The sequence below is a fragment of the Nomascus leucogenys genome, chromosome 10, assembly GCF_006542625.1.
Source record: "Nomascus leucogenys isolate Asia chromosome 10, Asia_NLE_v1, whole genome shotgun sequence".
Taxonomy (NCBI): Eukaryota; Metazoa; Chordata; class Mammalia; order Primates; family Hylobatidae; genus Nomascus; species Nomascus leucogenys.
In genome coordinates, this window is record NC_044390.1 from 91,047,550 (window position 1) to 91,061,291 (window position 13,742).

Consider the following 13,742-nt stretch of genomic DNA (forward strand, 5'->3'; position numbering starts at 1 on the left):
TGGCTGTCTGGAAAAAAAGTTTTTAAAGCTTTGATTTAAAGCATTTGCCAATTTCCATGGTGCAAATATTCCTGCCATGGCTGATTTCAAAGCTAAATGAAATAATAGTACGTGGTTTAACAACCAGCTTGCAAAATTCCACAATATTCGACAGTTAGTCTTGTGACAGGAGGCGGCCCTAGCATTCATTTAACTAATATATCTTCAACCCCTGCTCTGGGCTATTTATTATGCTAGATGCTATTTCAAAACTGAACTAGACAGAAATCTCTGCCTTCTGTATGTATTGATCACTGAATGTTTTAAATTATCTCTCCTGCTCCAAAATACTGTGAATTTTACACCAGCATCAGTTGATTTTATTTGCATGATAGCTACCACTTTGCTAGGGCATTGCTACGTTTGGTAGTGCTTAGTTGGTGGAAAAGAGTAAGGGAATGCAGCCTGATGGACTGAAAAAGATCTTTTTCTCATCCAAATGCTCCTTTGAGCACGTGAACTTGTTGCTTCCCAACAGGGAGAATGGTTGGCATGAGCATGTTGTTTTATTTGAGCTGATACGTGTGGCATCACTGAGAAGTTAGGGCCAGGTGTATCTAGTCCCAGGAAACACCAGCATCCTGGGATTTCTTAGCTTTGCCCTGGTCATTTAATGTTCTCTGATCCTACGGCCTCAGCTGCCACCTCTCCCTGTTTCTGATTCTAGGTTTGTCGCGTTCTTTACAAGGCCCGTCTTTGTTCATCTCTTCGGTGTTGTCCTCTGGGCCTTGGTAATCTTTGTTGTCTCTCTCCTGGTGTGTAGGGATCATGGATATAAGTAATCTTTAGGTTTTAGCTGCACCACACAATTTTAAAATAAAACAACAAAGGTCAATATTATTTTTATTGCTTTTCCTATTTATTTATTTATTTATTTATTTATTTATTTATTTATTGAGACAGAGTCTCGCTCTGTCACCCAGGCTGGAGTGCAGTGGCGCGATCTCGGCTTATTACAACCTCCGCCTTCCAGGTTCAAGCGATTCTCCTGCCTCAGACTCCTGAATAGTTGCGATTACAGGCATGCACCACCACACCTGGCTAACTTTTGTATTTTTAGTAGAGACGGGGTTTCGCCATGTTGGCCAGGCTGGTCTCGAACTCCCGACCTCAGGTGATCTGCTGGCCTTGGCCTCCCAAAGTGCTGGGATTACAGGCGTGAGCCACAGCACCCAGCCTCATACTCTTTTATATTTATTTTGCCATTAACTGTAGGTCATCAAGATAATGACTGTAGTAATCCGCAATCACTTTTGCGGTATTGGCATTGTATTACTCTGTTTTCACACTGCTATACAGAAATACCCAAGACTGGGTAATTTATAAAGAAAAAGGTTTAATTGGCTCATAGTCACACATAGCTGGGGAGGCCTCAGGAAACTTACAGTCATGGTGGAAGGCAAAGGAAAAGCAAGTACCTTTTTCACAAGGTGGCGGGAAAGAGAGAGAGGAGGAGGGACTAACAACCCCTCATAAAACCATCAGATCTCATGAGAACTCGCTCAGTATCACGAGAACAGCATGGGGAGACCGCCCCTATGATCCAGTCACCTCCCACTGGGTCCCTCCCTCCACACCTGGGGATCATGGGGACTACGGTTTGAGATGAGACTTGGGTGGGGACACAGAGCCAAACCATATCAGGCATTTACAGCTCTGAGTCCATTATTTTTTAAGTGCAGTTTAGAAAAAAAGCTTTGTCTAAATGTGTCTCAAGGCAATTACAAGCTTTGTAAGTTAGTGCCTCTGGAGAGGACATCCAAGTGGCCGATAAACATATGAAAAGAGGAGAAGCCCCACGACTCAGCAGGATCTGTACATTAAGGGAGGATGAGATGTTTTGTTTCACTTTTCAGACTGGCAAAAATTCAAAAGCATGATACAACCTGGCCTGCAAACCTGGGCAGTGTGGTCAGAGATTATGAAATTCTTTGTTGGAATTTTTATTTTCTTTCTTGAGATAGGGTCTTGCTCTGTTGCCCTGGCCGGAGTACGGTGATGTGAGCTCGGCTCACTGAAGCCTTGAGCTCCCGGGTTCAAGCAATCCTCCCACCTCAGCCTCCTGAGTAGCTGGGACTACAGGCATATGCCACCACATCTGGCTAATTTTTGTATTTTTGGTAGAGACAAGGTTTCGCTGTGTTGCCCAGGCTGGTCTCAAACTCCTGAGCTCAAGCAATCTGCCCCAGCTTGGCCTCCCATAATGCTGGGATTACAGGTGTGAGCCACCATGCCCAGCCTGGAATATTTTTTTTACTTCTTAATAAACCCCAAATACTAAGTAAGTTTGAAAACCTATAATCAAATATTTTATTTTATTTTATTTTTTAGAGACAGGGCCTTGCTCTGTCACTCAGGTTGAAGTACAGTGCACAATCGTAGTTGGCTGCAGCCTCCAACTCCTGGGCTTCAGCACCCCTGGAGTAGCTGGGACTACAGGCATGCATCATTATGCCTGGCTAGTTTTTAATGTATTTTTTGTAGAGATAGGGTTTTGCTATGTTGCCCAGGCTGGTCTTGAACTCCTGGCTTCAAGTGATTCTCCTCCTTGGCCTCCCAAAGTGTTGGGATTACAGGTGTGAGCTACCACGACTGGCCCCAAACATTTAAAAAGTGATCTGGCATCTTTCTGTGCAGTCAGGTACCTGCAACATTTTTTGTGGCGAGAGGCACCCTTGGCCTGGAATTTTACTACCTAGTCAGAGATAGGTAACATCTTACTCTCACCTAAGTCTTACTCCTCTGACTTACTTAGGTAAACAAATGTAAGCACTTGCTTACCTAAAACGTTTACTTTGCCCTCCCTATTCCAGATCAAAGAAATAAATTCCCGAAGGGACTGTTTTGGGTACCAGTCCTCGGATTGATCAGAGCCTCTTACAGGTGTGTGTTTTCTGCAGAGTCGACTGGATGCTCCTGTACCAAGGCATGGTGGTGCTGGCCGCCAGCCAGGTGTGGTGGACCTGGGAGGTGGAAGACGTCTTTCACAAAGTGCAAAAAGGGGAGAAGCAGGCCATGAAGAACTACGGCAGGAAAATGCACCGGCAGATCGATGAGTTGGTAACACGCATCACCATGCCGCTAAGCAAAAACGACAGGAAAAAATACAACACCGTTCTTATCATTGACGTGCACGCCAGAGACATAGTTGATTCTTTCATAAGAGGCAGGTGAGCATTTTCCGGGGTCACTGGCATTTCAAAAGGGACCCTTTGTGGTCCACTGGTCTGTCTCAACAGTTTCCACTTCCTCCTCCATCTTTCTTGTGGTCCAGCATCCTGGAGGCCCGAGAGTTTGAATGGGAAAGTCAGTTGCGGTTTTATTGGGACCGGGAGCCGGATGAGCTGAACATCCGCCAGTGCACGGGAACCTTTGGCTACGGCTACGAGTACATGGGCCTGAACGGCAGGCTGGTCATCACGCCCCTCACCGACCGGATTTACCTGACGCTCACCCAGGTGACTGTCGGCCTGGCGCTTGTGGTTACCACTTACCTTGGGGCGGGGCATTTTCTCTAAGCTTGAGGCGTGATCACTGCAGTGATTGAAATAGCAGGGGAGATCGTTGCTTTGAAATCTGGAAAAGCTTTTCCATTCGGGATGTGGCCCGATTGTCACCATTTGGGATTGGGATGTAAGTGTGGCCATGCTTAGCCACTGGTACAGTGGTCCCTAGATAATGGTGTGTCGGGGGTATCAGTAGAGGCCAATGGGAAAATGCAGAAATGTCAAAGATGGTGACTTTTAGGGCAAGTGTGATGTGGTTTTGCACATCTTGTGACAGCTTTTATTCCAGAATGTATCTGTTCAAGTGAACAGCCTTGGATGATGGAGATAGTGTCTCCCTCCAGGACAGAGGGTAAACCTGTTTGCTGTACAGGAAATGAAGATAACACTTCCACACAGGCAGAGCTTGGGCAGGTTTGCAAGCAACCCCCAAGACTGTTCGTCAGATGCTTGCTAGTTTTCTTTTTGTCTTGTTATAAATTAGAGATGAGGTCTCAATATGTTGCCCAGGCTTGCCTTGAACTCCTGGCCTCAAGTGATCCTCCCACCTTGGCCTCCCAAGTAGCTAGGACTATAGCGTGCACTGCTACACCTGGCTACATTGGTGGTCTCTTAGGTTCACAGTTTCTCAGCTGTGACTCATACCCACTGTGGGCGCGGCATGCGCCTGGGCCCGTCTCCACATCACCCCATGGGATTTGGGGGGACAAGGATAAAGGGAATGAGTGAGAACAGGAAGCCCATGCTGCCTCCTGTGCTGTGAGCGATAAAGTACTTTGTTTTTGAGAAAAAGAGTGTCATCTTATCTGTATTGGTTAGGGTTCTCCAGAGAAATAGAACCAATAGGACATAGCTAGCTAGCTGGCTGGCTGGCTGGCTGGCTGTGTATCTATCTATCTATCTATCTATCTATCTATCTATCTATCTATCTATCTATCTATCATCTATCTTGTCCATCCATCCATCCATCCATCCATCCATCATCCATCTATGCATCTATCCATCCATCCATCCATCCATCCATCCATCCTATCTATTATCTATCTATCTATCTATCTATCTATCTATCTATCTATCCTGTCTATTTATCATCTCGATCATCTATTTTACCTATCTATTTATCTATCTATCTATCTATCTGTCTGGATATTTAGGAAGAGATTTATTATGAGGTATTGACTCATGTGATGATAGGGTCTGATTACTCTCACAATCTGCCATCTGCAAGCTGGAGGACCAGGAAAGCCAGTAGCATTTGGAGTTCTGACAGTGAGAGAGCCAGTAGTGTAGACCCCTATCTGGGTCTGAAGGCCTGAGAACCCGAAGAGCCAAGGGTAGAACCCCAGTGCCCTGGCTCAGGCAGTCAGGCAGCACCGACGTAACCTCCCTCCATCCTTCTGTTCTGTTCAGTCTTCAATGTATTAGATGATCAGGCAGCACTGATGTAACCTCCCTCCATCCTTCTGTTCAGTCTTCAGTGGATTAGATGATCAGGCAGCACCAATGTACCTCCCTCCATCCTTCTGTTCTGTTCAGTCTTCAATGGATTAGATGATCAGGCAGCACCAATGTACCTCCCTCCATCCTTCTGTTCTGTTCAGTCTTCAATGGATTAGATGATCAGGCAGCACCGATGTACCTCCCTCCATCCTTCTGTTCTGTTCAGTCTTCAATGGATTAGATGATCAGGCAGCACCAATGTACCTCCCTCCATCCTTCTGTTCAGTCTTCAATGGATTAGATGAGGCCCACCCACTTTGGGGAGGGTCATCTGCTTTTCTCAAATGCTAATCTCTTCCTGAAACACACTCATGGACACTCCCAGAAGTAATGTTTAGCCGGCTACCTGGGCATCTTGTGGCCCAGTCAAGTTGACACATGAAAGCAACCACCACATTCTTTCTCTATTCTGCACCTATAGTCACAGTGATGAATTTGGAAATGACACCCACTTCCTTCTGTGCACCAGAAAACATATGTTTTGCATTTGGCTTATAACAGGCGCTGTCCATGTATCTGGGTGGGGCTCCCGCCGGCCCAGCAGGTACCGGCAAAACTGAGACCACCAAGGACCTGGCGAAAGCCCTGGGCTTGCTCTGCGTTGTCACCAACTGTGGCGAAGGCATGGATTACAAGGTAAGGCCTTGCTGTCACCTTTGGTACTGGCTCATTAGGCAGAGAGCTTAAAGCAGGACATGGCATTTCACCTCCTAGTCTTTGACATGACGACAGCGGGAAGAAGCTAGTAGAAAACCTTCTACCACCACAGCCCCAGAACCTAAGTGTGTCTGCTTAAAGATCCTGCTTTGCTAGCAGGATGTAGAGCAAGAATCCCAGATTCACTAGCCTAGTAGGGTCAGGTAGATAATGTACGTGAGTAAAGCGGCCAGCAGACAACAGAGTGGTGGGATCTGTGGCTAACTGGAGAGCAAAACTCCATCTAAAGAGGGTGCCACTGTCCAGCTTTGGTTCATAATCACCATTTGGGAAAGTGGACCCAGCATTGCTAGATTTTCCAACATTTCAAGAGAAGAGAAGAGAAATGGAGTTTTACACAAAAATCTGGATTTGTAAAATTCCAAGTAGGAGCCAGCCCATGAGGGGCCTTGGAAGTCCTGCCAGAAAAACCCACCAGTCAGGTGGCTGGTCACCTGCTTCTCTGCCAATCAACCATCTCATGGTTTGCTTTAATTTAGAAAATATATCCATAAATGTGTTGCTTGCAGTCTTAAAGATGAGAATTGCCCTTGTCCCGACATGTCTTTCTTCCTAGGCCGTGGGGAAGATTTTCTCTGGCCTAGCACAGTGCGGGTCTTGGGGCTGCTTTGATGAGTTTAATCGAATCGATGCTTCTGTGCTCTCCGTGATCTCCTCTCAGATCCAGACAATCCGAAATGCTCTGATCCATCAGTTAACCACGTTCCAGGTGAGACATGTGAAATCCCCGGGACCATGACCCCAGGATGGAAGCTTGCCATACTACCTCTGAAACAGGCTTCCTATGGAAGATCTGTTGGTTTTTCCAACTGAAATGATTGGGTTTCCCAAATTATCATCATTGATGATAAGGTTTGTAATAGTCCAAGGACTTCACACTGACTCCAGAGGTGGAATCAATAGTTATGAATGGGGGTGTGGCAGAGTTCTCAAATAAGTGATGTGCAGGGCCCTCTAGAAGGGAAAAAAGATTCTTGGCGACTTCCCAAGTTTGAGAAAGCCTGACTTAGAAAGCGAATGTTCCATGCAATCACATTATCACAGTGAATAAGAAATTTTGCCTTCATAGCTTGTAAAGTTACGGCATTATAACAAGCAGGATTTGCAAGGTTATCAAAGTGAGAAGGCAAAATTTTAAAACAATTGTCGAGAATTCACCAATTTCTCTCTGCCAAACAATATGTTTGCAGACTTGAGTTTGAGAAGTCTGCATTAAATTACGCCAGATTAAGCTGGATCCAAATTTGGAGAAACCTGAACTTATTATGTAATCTAGGTGGCCCAGAAGGGGGTTCTCTGAAAACACAGGACCAGCGTGGGTGGGCCATTTCCCCACACCGGGGCCTTCTGGGTCCCTCGCTGTCCTTCTGCCTCTGTTCTCCCCCCTCTATGCCCTACACACTTGTCACTAAGCCACTTGCTCCGCAGTCATACCATGCCTTGTGACACCACATGCGTCCCCACCTGAGTGGAATTGTCCCTTCTTCCCTTTTCTGGAAAACTCCTATACATCCTTTAGAGCCCCATGGGGAGGTCCAGGATGAAAATTCAGCTTGAGCTGGTGGCCCTGGCATCCCACATGCATCCTCCTCAGACCTCGGCGGGGCTCACTGTTAAGAGATGGTGTCAACTGGAGACTGTTCAATATTTTCAGGATTCCAGTAAAGGGTCTGGATAGATTTCCCTTTGATGAGTTATTTTGAGGGATTTTTGGGGCTGAGCTGACTGCTCCCGAGAGAGGAAATTAACCTGCAACGTATGTAGATTTCCAGAAGCTGTGTTTCTCAGAGCCAGGAGGCAGCAGCTATCTGCTCTTCCCCCGGGGCCATCTGGGCCTCTTGTGGGATACGGAGGCAGGGTAGGGATGGTCTCAGGGCTGACCTGTGAGTCAAGACAGTGGCCTTGTTTTGGTGGAGGCTGGCTGTCTTCCGGGCTGCGCCCTTTTTGGTGATGCAGACGGTGCCTCCTAACAACAAAAATTTCCGTCCTCTGCCTGGCTGGTGGACAATCAAAAAAAAATAAAATAGAAAACTTCACCGAGAGACAACCGGACTCAACCTTCAGCTAAAGAGGCTAAGAATATAGGGATTTCCGTGGTTTGTTGGTACCTGGGGCAACCAGAGGAATGAAGACTGGTTTCTTGAGGGGTTTGAGGTGGGATTCTTTAGGGAGGAGTCACTGCATGAAGTCCAGGCACCTGCAGAGGGTGCAAAGCCAGGTGAGAGGAATGGAAGCCGGCACTGTGTGAGGCGGTGGGCTGGGCACTCCCAACCTGGGCCGTCTCCTTTAATCGCCACAGCCGTGCCACAAGGTAGGTTGCATTTCTGTTGTGCAGAAAAATAAACTGAGACTCAGAGAGGTTAAGTGACCTGCTGAGGGTCACACAGCTGCTTGTATCAGCCCCAGGCTCTGTGCTTCACCAACCTGGGCCCCCTCTCCAAGGTGGTGCCCCTGAGTTCAGGTCTGAGTTTGGGGTTCCACTGAGACCTGCCCTCCCCAAGGCCTTCAGTGATGAGGGGGGCCCTGCATTGAACACCGGGGAGGGAAAAAGAGACAAGTGGTGTCGTCCGCCTCATACCATGAAAACGAATTGCCACGCCGCTCGCAGCAGCCCTCCTTTCCAGGGGGCTGGCCGGCCGGGCCACCTAACTGCTTCTTTTGTGCTTCCTTCTTGCTCTCCAGTTTGAAGGGCAGGAGATTTCCCTGGACTCCCGCATGGGCATCTTCATCACCATGAACCCCGGCTACGCAGGCCGCACGGAGCTGCCCGAGTCGGTGAAGGCGCTGTTCAGGCCTGTGGTCGTGATCGTGCCCGACCTGCAGCAGATCTGCGAGATCATGCTCTTCTCCGAGGGCTTCCTGGAGGCCAAGGTGGGGCCTCGGCAGCACCAGGCCGTGCAGTGCAGACTTCACCTGGGTCTGCTTCCAGACTGGGGACCTAGGATGCGTGAGCTCTGTGTGGCTCTTCCAGACGGGACCTAGGATGTGTTAGCTCCATGTGGCTCTTCCAGACTGGGGACCTAGGACGTGTTAGCTCTGTGTGGCTCTTTCATTTTTTTTTTTTTCTGCTCTGTCTCTCTTCTTACACCCCCACCTCTTTTTAAATTATAACTTTTAATTTTGGAATAATTTAAGATGCACAAGAGATTGCAACAATAGTAGCATGGAATTTCCGGGTGCCCCTTCCCCATGAGAGCATCTCACATATCCACAGTCCATTGCCCAAACCAGAAAGTTGGTGTTGGCACAAGTGCCATTAACTCAGGTATAGACGTTATATGGATTTCACCAGTTTCACATTCTCTCTTTGGCGTGTGCGTGTAGTTAGTTCTATGACATTTTATCACATGTGGTTGGGAGTAGCTGTCACCACATCAGGATACAGAACTATTCTATCACCACAACCACAAAGAAGAGAGACAAGGTCTTACTCTGTCACCCAGGCTGGAGTACAGTGGTGGGATCACAGCTCACTGCAGCCTCAAACTCCTGGGCTCAAGTGATCTTCCTGCCTCAGCCTCCTGAGTATTTGGGACCACAGGCAGATGCCATCACGCCTGGCTAATCTTGCTTATTTTTTGTAGAGACAGGGTCTCTACAGCCCAGGCTGGTCTCGAACTTCCAGGCTCAAGTAATCTTCCCACCTCAGCCTCCCTAGTAGCTGGGACTACAGGTGTGTGCCACTGCACCCAGCCTCATGTTACTGCTGACTAGACACATTCTCCCCTCAACCCTAACTCCTGCAAGCCCTGATCTATTCTTCAGTCAGTGTAATTTTGTCACTCTGAGAATGTTCTCTACCTGGAGACATGGAGTATGGAACCCTTTGAGATGGGCTTCTTTCACTCAGCACAATGCCTTTGAGATTATGTAGATTCAAAACCAACTTTATGGATAACTTTTATCCTCTTTTAAGCTATCTATAAAATGTACATATGTAAGATCTTTCCAGAAGCTCTGGAAGAGTTACAAAATAGAGAATACTTTTAACATGGAGGGTTGTCACATTGTGTTTCTGCAATATGTTCTTTATTGAAAGCTCTTGGTGCCTATTACTGTGTCAGGATTTTGAGTTGGCATAATGAGATCTCTTGTTCCTAGTTTTTCTGACTAAAATTGCCACACTTGCGTTAGATACCTGTGGGTTTTGAACCCTTGCCGTAGATGAGGTGGCTGACTTGTCCTCAAAGACATTTACAGTCTTTTTTTTTTTTTTTTTTTTGAGACAAGATCTTGCTCTGTCACCCAGGTTGGAGTGCAGTGGTGCAATCTCAGCTCACTGCAACCTCCGCCTCCCGGGTTCAAGCAATTCTCCTGCCTCAGCCTCCCAAGTAGCTGGGATTACAGGCATGTGCCACAACGCCTGGCTAATTTTTATATTTTTAGTAGAGACATGTTGGCTAGGCTGGTCTCGAACTCTTGACCTCAGGTGATCTACCCACCTTGGCCTCCCAAAGTGCTGGGATTACAGGCGTGAGTGACTATGCTTGGCCCAGTTACAGCCTTAATAATAGGTTTAGGTCAAAATAAAGAAGCAATGTATTTCTGGAGTGTGATTCCTACAAATGGTTCTATTCTTTAAGATGGTGAAGATTTTGGTAACACAGATGTTTCTTCAAATTAGTTCCCAATTTGCCATATTTAAAAATGAAGGACCCACCCTGGTATTTCTGAAAGTTAGAGACGGAATTTGCTTATTTGTAGAGCAGCTGCACTGGAACACCTGCCCCCGTTTTCTTGCATTTGTAGAATGATGCTCCGTTGCTTTTGAATCATTTTATTTTATCTTACTTTTTGTATTATTATCTTCTATCAAAAAGACTCTGGCGAAAAAGATGACGGTTCTATATAAGCTGGCCCGGGAGCAGCTGTCCAAGCAGTATCACTATGATTTTGGACTCAGAGCCCTGAAATCGGTGCTGGTCATGGCTGGTGAGCTGAAGAGAGGCTCCTCTGACCTTAGGGAGGTAGGGGCCACGTGCTGGAACATTCTTTGGTTTCAGCTGGTTCATGTGCATTTACTCCATGCTGTTGGGGAGGTGATGGGCACAGTATGGTATCACCTGAAAGGTTTAAGTCTTAGCTGCTGCTTCACCACGCTGTCTGGCCTTACTTCGGCCTCTTACCTGTTATATTGTTTGCTCGTAATTACACTTAGTACCTTAAGGTCAAGTGCAATGTCCTTGCTCCAATAACAACATTTATGATGCTTCCATAGTAATAATCAATCTGTAGTCTCAGGATGGGTGTGGCGGAAGGGTGGGGACTAACAAAATTCTCACGTAAGCGTGAATGTGAGTTGTTATTTTCTCTTTAAAAGAGGGGAATGATTGTGTTTTATTTACATGGACTTTAAAGAAAAGGTTTAGTCAAGTCGTTCTGTGGGCAACAGGCTCACCTGTTTCTCTAGTGACTGTACTCACGATGTTACCCACACACACACACACGCACACACACATTTGGATAGTAAAAGAAAACAAAACAGCCGTGAGTGCAGTGATAGAAGCCTATTCGTGTCCACAGGAGGAGAGGCTGCCACAAATCGCTTCATTCTTTTGGGGTTTTCCCACATTTGAGTTGTTTTTTTTTTTTTTTTTTTTGGAGGGGTCGAAGGAAGAGTTATTTATGCTCTTACAAGAAAGGAAGCTGTAAAATGTAAAACCCTATAAAGTCAGATGGAGCTGCATTCGTCATTTTTACTTCCTTTTTCTTAGAAGAAAGGAGTTATATGGAAACTTCTTTCATTTTCTCCCCTGCTCCTCTATGTCCAAAGTTGAAGGGTGATCATACTATTTAGTGGGTCATATCTTCTGAACTGAAAAACCACTGATGCCACTTTCAGTCTTAGCAACAGGGAAAACAGTCTCAAGTGCTATCTAAGGCTCTACAAAGAGGAGTGAAGCGGTTTGCAGCAGTCTCTCCTCCTAGGGAGGTGAATATGGTCCCATCACTGCACTTACTAATGGCTTGTTTTCTTTTACTGCCTTACACTGAACCCGAGCATGCATTCATAGGCTCAACTGCTGCACAATCTGGTACTTCCTTAGAAGAATGAAAACATATTGCAAATACCAAATATCCAAGGACTTCTGAGAAAGACGTAAAAAACAGCCTCCTTTTCTAGGAGGAAAATCCCTCTTCTCATCCAACAATGTGGACTTACATATGTAAAACTGTGTTTGTACAGAGACTGCGATGGTTTCTTCACATAGGAAATTAACTTTGCTGTATTGTCTTTGGGCTTCTTTATCACATCAAAAGTTTGCAAACTTGGACCTTTGTTCTTATTCACTAAATCTATGTCACAGGATGAGTGAGGATTTAGCATCTTTTGCTTCAAATTAGAACCACATATTTGGGTACTGCTGCAGTTCTCAACTGCGCTTATCATGCCAGTGGCGGAAACTGGAGGATGTTAAAAAGCCCATGAAGTCAGCTGTACTTGCCATTTATTTAGTCTTGTTTGGAATAAAAGGTAAAGAATTCACAAATACCACCACCTCAGCACCTGTTTCAAATGAAGCATCAGCCTTCAGCTTACAACATGATGTCTTTACAATTAAGCAAATAGCAGAAGCCCCCATCAGCTGCTGTTTTCTTCTGGAGAAGGCAGGGGAACTGCAATCCCTGGGGCTCCTGTGTTGAGTCTGAGAGGCAGAACAAAAAGAAAAGTGGCCTTTTCCATTCCACATCCTGGAGGTAATGGGTAGAGAAGAGATACCCACATTTCCAGATAGTGAACGCTGAATAAAGAAGCAGGACTACCTGCCCTAGGAGACAACATAGAGACGCTTGCCAGATCCTGAGTTCAGAATTTTGTTTTGAGATTTATATAAAAGCACCTAAGGCTGGGTGCAGTGGCTCATGCCTGTAATCCTAGTACTTTGGGAGCCTGAGGTGGGAGGACTGCTTGAGGCCAGAAGTTTGAGACTAGCCTAGGCAACATGGCAAAACCCCATTTCTTTCCAAACAAATCCCCAAAACTAAAAAATTTAGCTGGGTGTGGTGGCACGCTTCTATAGTCCCAGCTACTTAGGAGGCTGAAGTAGGAGGATTGCTTCAACCTGGGAGGTGGAGGCTGCAATGAGCCTGGATGGCACTATTACACTCCAGCCTGGGTGACAGAGCGAGACCCTGTCTCAAAAAAAGAAAAAAAAAAAAAAATATATATATATATATATATATGCCCACCTAAAGGTCAAGGCAAATGTTCTTCCTGTAATAAGGAACCTTTGCTTTAGCGTAGATGGCCATACCCCTCTGTAAGGTGGGGAGGAGGAAGGTTCTGCTCCTTCCCTCTGGCCGAGATCTGTTTTCTTCTCCTTGCACGGCCCACCAGGACACTCAGCCTCCCAGGAGCAGGCCCACCCTGGCCCCTAGGCTGGATCGCAGCATTGCGCCTCACGCCTCTGCCTGTGTTCCCATTTTATATTTTATTTAATTTTTACATTTATATACAATTTTATATTGTATATTTCACTTTTATATATTTTATTTTACATTTTTATTTTCATATGAAATTTTGAAAAATGCATATTTACGTTTATATGATTTATATGATCGCTATTAAATAGGAAATATGAAATTTCATATATTTTATTACACATAATATACATATTTTATACTACATAATATATGTAACATTTTATATACATTTATAAATTTATATAATTTATAAACAATATAAATATAATTTATTAATTTATATAAATGATATAAATATATAAATTTTATAAAATTTTATTTATATAAAATTGTAATATATGTATATAATTTATATATAATTTTATATTTCATTTAAATATATATGTATGTGTATGTGTGTGTGTGTGTGTGTGTGTGTGTATATATATATCTTTTTTTTGGGACAGAGTTTCACTCTTGTCACCCAGGCTGGAGTACAATGGCGCAATCTCAGCTCGCTGCAACCTCCACCTCCTGGGTTCAAGCAATTCTCCTGCCTCAGCCTCCCGAGTAGCT

General features: G+C 45.3%; 1 protein-coding gene across 2 annotated transcripts in view; it reads left to right on the forward strand.

The window, feature by feature from the left end:
* DNAH10 (dynein axonemal heavy chain 10) overlaps window positions 1-13,742 on the forward strand; it is a 172,208-nt gene that overhangs the window by 79,153 nt on the left and 79,313 nt on the right. For both annotated transcript variants that reach the window (XM_030821624.1, XM_003276237.3), the window contains 6 exons: window positions 2,940-3,209; window positions 3,314-3,497; window positions 5,547-5,681; window positions 6,319-6,471; window positions 8,445-8,633; window positions 10,583-10,729. In XM_030821624.1, the coding sequence (XP_030677484.1) occupies window positions 2,940-3,209; window positions 3,314-3,497; window positions 5,547-5,681; window positions 6,319-6,471; window positions 8,445-8,633; window positions 10,583-10,729 (1,078 nt within the window). The remainder of the gene's footprint in view (window positions 1-2,939; window positions 3,210-3,313; window positions 3,498-5,546; window positions 5,682-6,318; window positions 6,472-8,444; window positions 8,634-10,582; window positions 10,730-13,742) is intronic.